This window comes from Ctenopharyngodon idella, chromosome 11, assembly GCF_019924925.1.
Source record: "Ctenopharyngodon idella isolate HZGC_01 chromosome 11, HZGC01, whole genome shotgun sequence".
NCBI lineage: Eukaryota > Metazoa > Chordata > Actinopteri > Cypriniformes > Xenocyprididae > Ctenopharyngodon > Ctenopharyngodon idella.
The window spans coordinates 7,921,831-7,933,952 of record NC_067230.1 but is presented as its reverse complement, the minus strand read 5'-3'; the positions used below and the strand labels follow the sequence as shown (position 1 = coordinate 7,933,952).

Here is a 12,122-nt window from a genome sequence, read left to right as displayed (position 1 = left end):
GAAAGCACTGCAAGTTTGAGTCGCTTATAATGTACATTTGAAAAAGCAGCACGTGTCAAACATCTTTCCAGACATGAGAAGCTTTTTTTAACATCTTGTCCAACAAAAGACAACATTTAATAACATGTTTTTACTCCAAACTCACTTCATAACGACAGTTGAGCATCCTTCTGTGAGATGATGTGGCTTCTTACACAGAATAAGGCAGTCGTGTGTTTATAAGTCATGTTTAATCAATCAAAGCGTTTAAATCTTCTGTTTATTCAGCAACAGCAATATGAAGCATGTTATCTACTTCTACTGCAGGGCATATTTAGAGTTTCTGCGTGAGAGCGCCCTCTGGTTTTCAGATGGAGAAGCATTTACTACTGATCACAGAGCTGTACAGCTCTGACAAGCTGAGCATAAAATAATCGCAGCCTTTACCAAATCACATGCGGTTTAATCGCAATAAATCGTGAGGCCTAAATAAAAGCCTAAATTAAATCTGTTCACCATATATAGTAATCATATGTCTTCAAAAGACTTGGATTAAACAGCTCGATTCATATGGATTACTTTTACTTTTGTCTTTATGAACGTTTTGAAGCTTGAAAGACTTTCAGTGCAGGGACAGAAATCTCTCAGGTTTTATTAATGTTTTCATTCCTTTCGTAAATGAAAGTCTTATGGTTTTAAAATGACATAAGGGTGAGTAAATGATGACAGAATTTTTATTTTTGGGTGAACTATACCTTTAACTAAAGAAACATTCCTCTGAGTCAAGCGAGGGGCGATGGGTTGTGACCCCAAGAAAAACCTTGACCTTGACTGTGTGATTCCTTGAGGCTTCCACTGTGGGCATAGGCAATATGCAGTTTCTAACCCTGTCAGCTCATCACATCTCAAACCCACCAACAACAGCAGCCAAACACTCGACATGTGCGGAGAGACCTGTCCACGAGCATCTAGTCCACAAAAACAACATTTGAGAATAAAATGACACCAATTAAAATGAACAGCAAGATCGTCTGATGCCAGATGATAGATGTCATACTGATTCACTAAGTATCGTTTGGCCTTCAAATAAATATTACAGGTAGAAAAAATGTGCAAAATAATTCAGAATGCTTCAGCATCAGACGCTGTGGCAGAGGCCTGGGGATATTACTTAATGAGAGAGAGAACACAAGGGCACCAGAGATGAGCACTGCGAGAGAGCGATAAAAGAGGGATGGCAGATAGCAGGAAATAAATGGAAACGGAGAGAGAGATAGACACCGAAAGCCAGAGAGAAGGATTGAGGGAAGGAGATAAATGGAAGGAGAGAGAGATGAAGGCTGACAGAAACAAACACTGGTAAATGTGGGAAGAGAAGTGTAGAGATACAGAGATAAAGAAAACAGGAGATGGAGGAGGTAGGGAAGGAGAAAAAGAGGGAAAAAATGAGTGGATGAGAGGGGATTGAAGCCAGATGCCTGAAGAGGAACTACAGACACCTAAGGGGCAGAGTTGGCATGAGGACAGGAGAGAAAGAGAGAGAGAGAGATAGAGAGAGAGAGCACCTGATCTCACATCCCTCTCATTCCCTACACCCTCCATTTCACTCCATCTCTTCCCTCATCACCTCCCAGAATTCATTGCTCTTAGTGAATCTCTCTTTGTTTCACAGCTCCAGTAGGTTTCTCCAGCTGTCAGACAGTATTGTGTGAATTAAATGAGTATCAAGACACTTTTAGAATTCAGAAATCGGGGTAATGAGGAGTGGATGCGTCCAAACAGGCAGACTATACTGTAGCTCTGTTCCAAAACCTAATCTTACAAGGCAGCATTCTAACCATCATGGCACCTCATAAGTGACTGATTTGGAACGCTCTACATAAGCAGCAACTATCAGTGTCATACGAGGAAAGAAAAAAAAGAGACCTGGCTCTCAATTGCAAATGTTTTCTATAGAATTTGATGTTAGTAGAATGACACTCTAATATGCATAAACATTGTGATGGTCAAAATACTACAGGCAAAAACATTGTTTTTATTAATATATATATTTAAAGGTTTTTACAGAAGGGTTTATTCATATATAATTTGTCTATTTTTATACAACATTTTATTCCTAAAAACATGGTGAAAATGTTTTTTTTTTTTTTTTCAGCTGTTGACAGTATTTTTTGCTTTATGCATAAAAAGAGATATCCAAAATTCCCTCTGTAAAAACCCTTGACTCTAATATGTCAACAAAATTAAACAGGAATTTTGTACCTGGCTTTATTCAATGATCAGATTTCTGTTCTGGAAATGTATGCAAATTAGTGCATATTTAATTAGACAATGTATCTGCATATTTAACCATAACATTTCAGAAAACTTAAAATGCAAAATGTTTGCAATTATTAATGTAATCAACTGGTGTATGGTGATATCTATATGTATTAGTTAAACGGGACCTATAATGCCCCTTTTACAAGATGCAATACAAGTCTCTGGTGTCCCCAGAATGTGTCTGTGAAGTTTCAACTCAGAATACCCCACAGATCATTTATTATAGCTTGTCAAATTTGCCCCTATTTGGGTGTGAGCAAAAACACGCCGTTTTTGTGTGTGTCTCTTTAAATGCAAATGAGCTGCTGCTCCCGGCCTCCTTTCCAGAAGAGGGTGGAGCTTTAACAGCTCGTGCTTCAGATACTCAACAACAACAAAGCTGGAGAATCTCACGCAGCCAAAATGTCGATTGTCAGTAATGGTGTTCAGCTTTACATTGTTCAAACCAGAGTCAGACACTGCTGGAGAGACTCAGGAAGATGTTACAACTTTTAGAATGCATCTGGATGTTTCTGAATGGTTAGTGGAGAAATTTGTGTAGTTGCTGTGGAGTTGATTCAACTTATCGACTAGCATATGATCCTTGTTTGTGAAGCAGTAAAATGACGGCATGGTAACAACACTCTACTACAACAACTCTTCTTCTTCTCTAAAGATGCCAAAATGGCCTCACTTCCTTTGTTGTGTGTTCCCGAGGGCAGGGTCTCTGTAAATTTGGGGTTTGTGATGTCACTACCCCGGGAAGAAGTTTGTTGTAGTCCCTACCAGCCTGTAGTAGTCCTTAAACAGAGAATTCTTTAAAAGAAAATATCTCCATTTGCATTGAACTTTGAGTGTCGTAACTTTGCAGATGTTGTTTATGCTTTAACAGCAACATTACACACTAACTAAAGTTTAAAAAGTGAAATCATAATCAAGGACCCCTTTAAAGTTTTTTAGCCTATTCGCCTGTATTTTTTTAAGTGTTTTTAATAGACACTTTTCAGTAATAAACATTTATTTATTATCATAATTTTTAATTCCATACTTCTGGAAGAGTCTTTGTGTATGTAGTACATATATGATGTGCTATATAGGCACCTCACTAGGTTTTGGGACACTCTCTGTTAAGTTGTAGGATACTCACCATTTTAGCATCCAGCTCTGGAGGGTTGTCGTTGATGTCAGTAATGCTAATGAGGGCCGTGGCGGTGTTGGACAGGCCGAAGTTCAGGCTGCCCTCCATATCGGTGGCCTGCACTATGACGGTGTACTGAGACACTTTCTGAAACAACACAGAAAATGTCCATTTCAATCAACTGAAGAGATACACACCACATGTCAATGAGGACTTCAGATCCAAAGATTATATGTATTTTTAGAGTTAAAACAATAAAGTAAAAAAATCTAGTTTATGATGTTTATTCATGAACAAGTTTTTTTCTTTTCTTTTTACTGAGGACAGTAAAAAAATATTATATTATTAATAAGAGAATAAATAAAGGATACATCTTAAATTTACAATTAAAAGGCATTTATTACAAGGCTCTCTATAATATGCTATTCTGATCAGTCAATCGCAGCATTTATTCACTGTTGTCCATGGCAATGCTGTATCGTGATTCATACAAATGCAACTGCCGCCATCTTGCTTTCATTTATTGATTGCATTGGAAAAAACTTCAGTTCAGTATTAATATTACTGTAATATTGTTGCACCCTGTCAGGGTTTATTTTGTTACTGATTGCACATATCTTACATAACACTTAATAAACAAAAGGCAAGTTACAGCAGTGTATATTCTCCAAATATTCCCGCATCTGCATAATATATCGCAACTGCACAGGGATGTTCAGAGAAATGAAAACAATTATGCCAATATGTTATCTAGAATTCTTCACAATATTTTGTGCCCACAGTAACAATATTGTGCATATTAATTGCCGCGATAAACAGTATAATCGAATGCCGGCACGTCTACTTCAATGGCACGTTTTTTTTTTTTTTTTTTTTCCTAGTTTATTTATTTTTCTCCTCATGGCATGGCGGACAAAATTAAAGGTCATCACGGACCAACTTTGGCCCACGGACCCTGGTTTGGGCATCTCTGGTCTAGAAGTTTGGCATCTAAGCCTGAACAAAGCCATCTTACAAAGACTTTGAGGCTGTGTATATTTGGGGAATGGCGGCTCTTTGTGTTTGTCTGGGGATACGTCTGTCTGTCAGGCTTTTCTGTTAATTAGGACAAGAGGCTACTGTGAGCTTTGTTCTGCTTTATACTTTGTCACTCACTATTTATGGAAAGACACACACCCACACGCATATACACAAAGATAATCAGTGCGCAAAAACAACTCTTCATCAACGGACATGAACCACCCTATTTGTAACTACGGATGAAAAGCAGAGGTTGCGAGGGCAACAGATGGATAGAAACATGTGTGCACACACACATCGAAGTGTTTGTTGTTGCATGGCCAACATTCCTTTGGGCACAGATCTGAAACTGTGGCCCTGTCCATGCTCGGGTGAATCTGACTCCAGTTAGTCCACACTGAGAGGAGACAGAGAGCTGAACCTGAGCCAAAGCCTCGCCTCGCCTCTGCCTCTTTCAGCTCCAGCCGTATTAATCCGGTTGGCCGAAAGCCTTCTGTTGCGGCAGACAGGAAGTAGGGGGAGTCAAGGACAAGTCAGTGTTCCACTGAGACAGGTCTGGGTGTCTTGGAGGGAGGTGGATGACTGCTGCTGTAAAGCAATGAATACCCTCACAAGACCTTGCTGAAGATCTTGATGGCTTCCTTTTGTTTTAGGAGATGACTGAACATGGGACATAAATTTGATCACACCTAAACATTGAGGGGAAATGCCTTCTCTGACTTTATGGCATAGTACTGCCTACATAGGCAGCATAATTACACTGTACCCGAATAAGTTGCGAAATCTCAAAAAAAAATTGAGGCAGTCAGTTGCCTCAAAATTTTTAAGTTAAGAAATTCAAAGTTTAAGTAAGCAGAACTGGCAGATTTTTTAATTTTTTTACTACTTTTTAATGAAGATTACATTTTAATTATTCTTCACTTGACATATTTGAGTACACTTAGACATTTAACTTAACATTATCATGTAACCCCATTGTAAACATTTTTATTATTGTAAAATTAGCTAGTTATAACAACGAATTCAGAAAATGCTAACTTGCTAATTTGCTAACATGTTAACAATAGCACGGTATAGCACTTGCTGAATGAGTACAGCAATATAAAGCATTTAACAAACCAAGCCGCATGCACCACTTGTCACCATGATGGCAACTCTCCAAAAACCCACATTAACAGAAACTTTTCTAAATTAGCATAACAAAACAGTAATCACTAAATCTCCCTTACCATTAATCTAGCACAAAAAAACATACATTATATGACACTTAATTATTTACTCTACCTTTTGAGTGCCATGGGCAAAGCATGCTGGGAAATAGAAATCCCAGCCTAGTTCAGTTATACTTAAGTTTGTCTAAATTAAAAGAAATAAGTTAATAAAACTCAAAACAATGAAACAGTTCAGTTTACTTAAAATATATCAGTTCTGTGAGCTTGAAAGAAAAAGAAAGTGCTAAATACTCATAAAAGTTAATGTGACTGAACTAATTTGTTTAATTTAAGTTTGTCCTACTCAAACAAATTCATTATTTTGAGTGTTAGGGTTTACAGTGACACCCCAGATAGCATGTTGTAATCGGCCCAAGCTCGGCTGCCCCGCGGCGCCTGCGGCTCAGACTAGGCATCGTTGTGTGTTAACCGGGCCGATTGTGGCCTGTAGATTGCTCTGCCACATATATATTTTTTACAGCTGTAAAGAACATATCCCACAATCCTCTGCATGTGATGTGCTGGCTGACCTGAACAACATGAGGGTGAGTACTTAATGACAGAACTTTCATTTTTGGGCGAACTAACCCTTTAATTCATAAATATCCATGTTCTGATACCATTTATACTAGGAAATATTCAATGTAGTCAATAAATATTCATTTGGTTTTCTCTAATGCTCAATTGAATTTGTTCTAGCTCATTTGACATTACCTTATGATGCCTGGAAGCCTGTCTGAAACCAGTTTCCATAGTGGGAAACTTCAAATAAAAACGTTATATTTACTGACTGATTGGACAGGTTTAGACTGAGTCTTTCAATCAATCGTTCTGTCTATCCATTCATATTTCTCTCTCCCTCAGGTAGTTGTATTTAAGTGGCAGGTCAGAGACTCCTCAGAGCAGTGCTCCCAGTTTTAAAGCACTTAAAGAACTGCAGAGTACCACGGACACACACTGAGAGTCATTAAAACCTGCGTCTTCTCCTTAATATTGCCCAGTTCGGCTCTATTAATGAGAACTCAATAGCAGCTGACCTTTATTAACACCATAATGAAATATCAATACTGTCTCCTCTGGTTATGCTCTGCAGAGAACAAGAGAAACAAATCAGTGTGTAATTAATCTCGCACACATTTCATACAGCGCCGGCTGTGGGGATGGGAACGTGACACCAAGAGACGAGCTTAAACACATTTCCAGTCCTGAAGAGAATGTAAAACGATTACACCACAGGACTGGCAGAATCTTGGCGATGTGAGAGCAGATCCACCGAGAGACGAGTTTCACCCATACAGACTCTTGAGTCAACTGTTATGAGGAGCATTTCACAGCCCAACGGGCCCTGACCTCACTTCTCTCCGACACCTCATTCGCTCCATTGGGAGAGAAGGAAAGAGGAGAGGTGATAAGGGGAAGGTGAGGAGGAAAACAACGTTGGAGCAGATGATAGTGGAGAGAGTGCACCAGAAGTTATGATTCTCCTCATCTCACTCATACAGGAAGCTTTGGATCATCTGGGAATGACTCGGACACACACACACACGCACTTCACACCGATCGATTCCCTAATCAGGCGCGGCAGAGTGGACACGTTCTAACCCAGACCTGACACAACTAGGCAAGCGCGCACGCACACACGCACACAGACCACATGGCCTCTGGCAGAGACAAGAGACAGGTAATGAAAAGCAACAGCCTGGACAATCTGGCTCGAACAGATTCACAGAGCTGCAGAGACAGACATGCAGGGCAAAAGATACAGCACTGTCACTGCAGAACCTTTAAGCGCTTTGATTTTATGTGATTCAAATTCCTGACCAAACACTGTTATATATCATGACATCTGTTAAATGAAAAGAACGTTTATGCTACATTAAGTTGAATAGCACCATTTAAAGGCATAGTTCATATATAACTTCAAATTCCATCATCATTTACTCACCCTCATGTCTTTTGAAATTGTATGACTTTCTTTCTAACGCGGAACACAAAAGGATATATTTATAACAGATTGTCCTGCTGCTCTTTTCTAGTGGTCGACCTATATAGATTTTTAAGGGTCAAAATAAAAGTCCTTCTTGGCCAAACAGAAAAACGTATTGGCTAATGCCAATAATTAAAAATGCCAAATAATGGCAGATATATTGGTCTCTTTTCCAAGCAATTTATTTAAATTTCAGTCTCTTCCTCACACAAAGCTATCATTTGACTTGGAGACTTGGAATTACCAAAACTGTTGTGATTATGTATCAATATGACCATAATAATAATAATAATAATAATTAAATAAAAAACAAAATAAGAAACATTACAGTTGTAATAGTGCACTATTTAATAATAATAATAATAATAATAATAATAATAATTGTATTTTATAGTACAACAGTAAAATTACAATCGCAATATTTATGGCTGTCGTACACTGTTCATTTTCAAACATTAAACTTTTATTTTGGCGAATGCTTTTTGTCCTTTTGGAGCTTGACAGTTCCACCTTCATTGTATAGAAAAGAGGAGCATGAACATTCTTCCAAACTTTTCCTTTTGTGATCTACAGAGGAAAATAAGCCATAAGGGTTTGGAATGGCATGAGAGTGAATGAATGACTCATTTTTAACTTCTATCTGCAGAATTATATCTTTCCTAAACCCATTAAAACACACAACCAATTCCATTTAATTCCTGAATGATATTATATATTCATACTATTAAAGAGAAAAGAGAAGAAATAAAATGACAGAAAGGGGAAAAGCTGGTTGTAAAGTGCATAAAATGGACGTATTTGCCATGAGGGGCATAAGACAAGATGACAGTTGCAGTAAAAGGCATGCAGTGCAAAAAGACGGGGAGAGGGGCTGCTTGTTAGCTGCTGTAATCAGACAGGTGATGGCGAGCAGGTTAAGAGGTGTGTAGAGGTGATGGGGTCTCGGTGTGAGAGGGTAATTGGTATTCAGACCTGATCAGATGTGTGTGACATTAAAGTGAATGTGAACTCCCACCATTGCAAGCAACTGCACTAGGCTTCTTCAACCCACTAATTACTGCATAAATATTCCAATTAGACTACAGGTACTGATGGAGGAGGATTGCGCTCCTGATGAGAAAATGTGTACGTGAAGGAGACAGATGGAAATGCAGAGAGGTAAATGTTAGGATGGCTATGTGTGTGTGTGTAGATAGCTGCCCATCTCCCATGTGCCACCTGCTGTGTACAACATTGAAATAGGGGAGCGTATTCATGTAAGACCACCTATCTAAACACTAAGTGGACATACAAACAGCAATGCCTCTTTAATGCATCTTTTCTGAATAAAAGTATTAAATTCATAAAAAAATAGAGATCTTTCTGGTGCAAAACTTTTGAATGGTAGTGTACAGTGTACACTGTAAAATCCAACACTTTTTCGTTAACTTTACTTAATGTCTTATCTTAATTGTAAAATCCAGAAATCTGTATTATTCACATACACATACTATGCCTTGTTTACTCAGAAAATCCAGGTTAAGATTAATTGATTGGTTTGAGTGCCTTTTTTTTTCTTTTTTCTTTTTTTCCAAGAAAAAAAAGGGCAGGGCAATTCTTAAAAGATTTCCTCCAATTCTGCAGTTATCTTTCTCTAGTTGCATTCAATAATTTCCCAAATTCATCTGAAAAAGTTGAATTGTCAATACAACTGAAACATTTGAGAGAACATCACATAAGCTGACTTCATAAATTGATGTTGATTTTCCTAAAATGTTTTTGTTTGACTCACCATTATGGTGATCAGTGTTAGCTCTGGTTGGGCACTTGGAACTTCATTTATATGATTGTAATTCTCTTCCTATTGTTGTAACAATGCAACAAGAAATCACAGTTATTTGGTTTCAGAGGAAGGGGAAGTAAAAAATAAGTTGCTTTTAAAACTAAATAGGTTGCTTTCTGACTAAATCATTAACTAGTCTTTTATCTTTTAAATTTTTATTGTTAACACATATCAAACACCTTGTGAAACTTTTAATTGGTTGATATAATCCCTCAAAATTTGTGAAATATTTTGCAATTAACCATGCTTGAGTCACACACAGACTTCAACATTCAACATGCAAAACACAGCAATGGTTACAACGATGGCTATACAAAGTCAAGAGTAAATCTAAAGTAAATTATCAAGTACTCTCTACAGTTCTTTTTTAGTTACTAGAACTCTAGTTTAAGTGAACTATACTAAGCATTTGCCAGTAAAACATACTATTCCTATTTTACTTTACTTCAGTCGGTTTCCATGCTTTTTTTTTTTTTTTTTTTTAAAGTAAGTGTAACTAATTAGATTTTACAGCATAGCCTATGTATAATTCGCACAAATACTAAATGCTGTCATCATTTACTCAGGCCCTTTTGGTATTACTCAACCCCGTGCATGTTGTTCTAAGCCTGTAGTAATATTTTTTTTCTGTGTGTGTGTGTGTGTGTGTGTGAATTTTGTACATTCTGTCCAACAACATCATTGTTTGTGTTTCATGGAAGAAAAAGTTTGGAACGACATGAGGGTGAGTAAATATTGACAGAATTTTCATTTTTGGGTGAACTATTCCTTTCAGTGTCGTCCAACAACGTCTTCACTGACAGAATGTGATGTTGAAAATCTTCCAAATGTCCCATTTGCGATATAGGCTTTGTAAACACATAAGCCTGTCCTAGTTCTAATTGGAGAGCACAGGTGGAAGAGAGTGCAATCACTGCATTAGATTAATGAGGGTCGCTCTCTGGTCCTGAGAGGAGGACAGATTACCTGCCTGCAGTAGGCACCACGACCCACATTCATGCTCCTGTAGAGACCTTCTCAGCCAGCCTGTCTTAGTCATTGGATTAGCAAGAGTTACTGCTCCAGGTATAGACTTATGATAACTTGTCAGAGAGAAAATAGCAAATCTTGAGATGACAGCAAACGTCATCTAACCTGGCATGAAGGGTAGAGAACTTTATGCGCCAAGTGAAACAAGATGCCAAAGGAATGATGATGACGGCTGTAATGGAACTATATTGCCAAAAACCCCTTAAGCATGGGAAAAATCACAGCAATGACTGCAAAGTAGCCTATTTTAATAAAACACCACCAACAATGAATTGATCCAAGCCACTAATGTTCAATGGGTAATTTAATAATATAACAACTGTTTTAATTGTTTCAATTGCTATTATTATTATTATTATTATTATTATTATTAAAATAATTAATTATAAATTAGTAATAGACAAATAGTTCCCGAGCTCAAGTGCGATTGAATAATAATAATAATAATTTTAAAAATCATATTATTATTGTTGCTGTTATTATTACTATTATAAAATAAAAGTATTTATATAACAAATAGTTCTGGCAGTAAAGTGTAATTAATAATAGCCACACTTATGATGATGATGATGATGATACTACTACTACTACTACTACTACTACTAATAATAATTCCTATTATTTTTGCTGTTATTATTATACAATAAAAGTATGTATAGAACAAATATTTCTGGCAGTAAAGTGTAATTAATAATAGCCACACTTATGATGATGATGATGATACTACTCCTACTACTAATAATAATTCCTATTATTTTTGCTGTTATTATTATTATAAAATAAAAGTATTTATATAACAAATAGTTCCGGCAGTAAAGTGTAATTAATAATAGCCACATTTATGATGATGATGACACTACTACAACTACTTCTACTACTACTACTAATAATTCTATTTTTGCTGTTATTATTATAAAATAAAAGTATATATATAACAAAGTTCTGTCACTAAAGTGTTACCGATAATAGCTACACTTGAATAATAATAAATCATCATCATCATCATCATCATCATCAGGGCTGGGCGGTATAATGATATATGTCGTTACCATGGTATAAAATTCATATTTTTGTTATATTGTATTCGTCCTATTGTTTGTAATTTGCTTCTAATAACAGAAATGAGATGAGATAAAATAACAAAATAACAATATTGTGATATATATCGTTATTGTGAAATAAAATTTCTCATATCATGAAATAAGAATTTGGTCATATCGCCCACCCCTAATCATCATCATCAATTATACTTGACAAACAGCACTATTTGTTGTATAATTAATACTTCTGAGAAAGTGGTCTCCAGTTACTACAACTAGAAATGTTTGAATATTTTAATATGATGCTAATGAGAATGGGAGTAGAATCTGTGACGAGAAAGGAAGGGATCACGTAGGATGGAGAGATAAAGGGGAAGTTGAAAGACTTCCCCGCAGGTCCGCTTAAGCATTCTGGGATAAATTGAATGGACCTCTGAATGACCCTGCTCATTAGTGGAGCAGAGGGAGGTTAAGGAGGAGCACACAACTGTGTGTGTGCTTGTGTTTGTTAGAGAGTGTGTGTGTGTGTGTGTGTGTGTGTGTGTGTGTGTGTGTGTGTGTGTTCAAGAAAGAAGGATTGCTAGAGCGATAGAGA

The 12,122-nt window shown here is 36.9% G+C and overlaps 1 protein-coding gene across 5 annotated transcripts in view; it reads right to left on the bottom strand.

The window, feature by feature from the left end:
• Positions 1-12,122, bottom strand: part of cdh4 (cadherin 4, type 1, R-cadherin (retinal)) — a 261,968-nt gene that overhangs the window by 23,041 nt on the left and 226,805 nt on the right. For all 5 annotated transcript variants that reach the window (XM_051911720.1, XM_051911721.1, XM_051911723.1 and 2 more), the window contains one exon: positions 3,428-3,565. In XM_051911720.1, the coding sequence (XP_051767680.1) occupies positions 3,428-3,565 (138 nt within the window). The remainder of the gene's footprint in view (positions 1-3,427; positions 3,566-12,122) is intronic.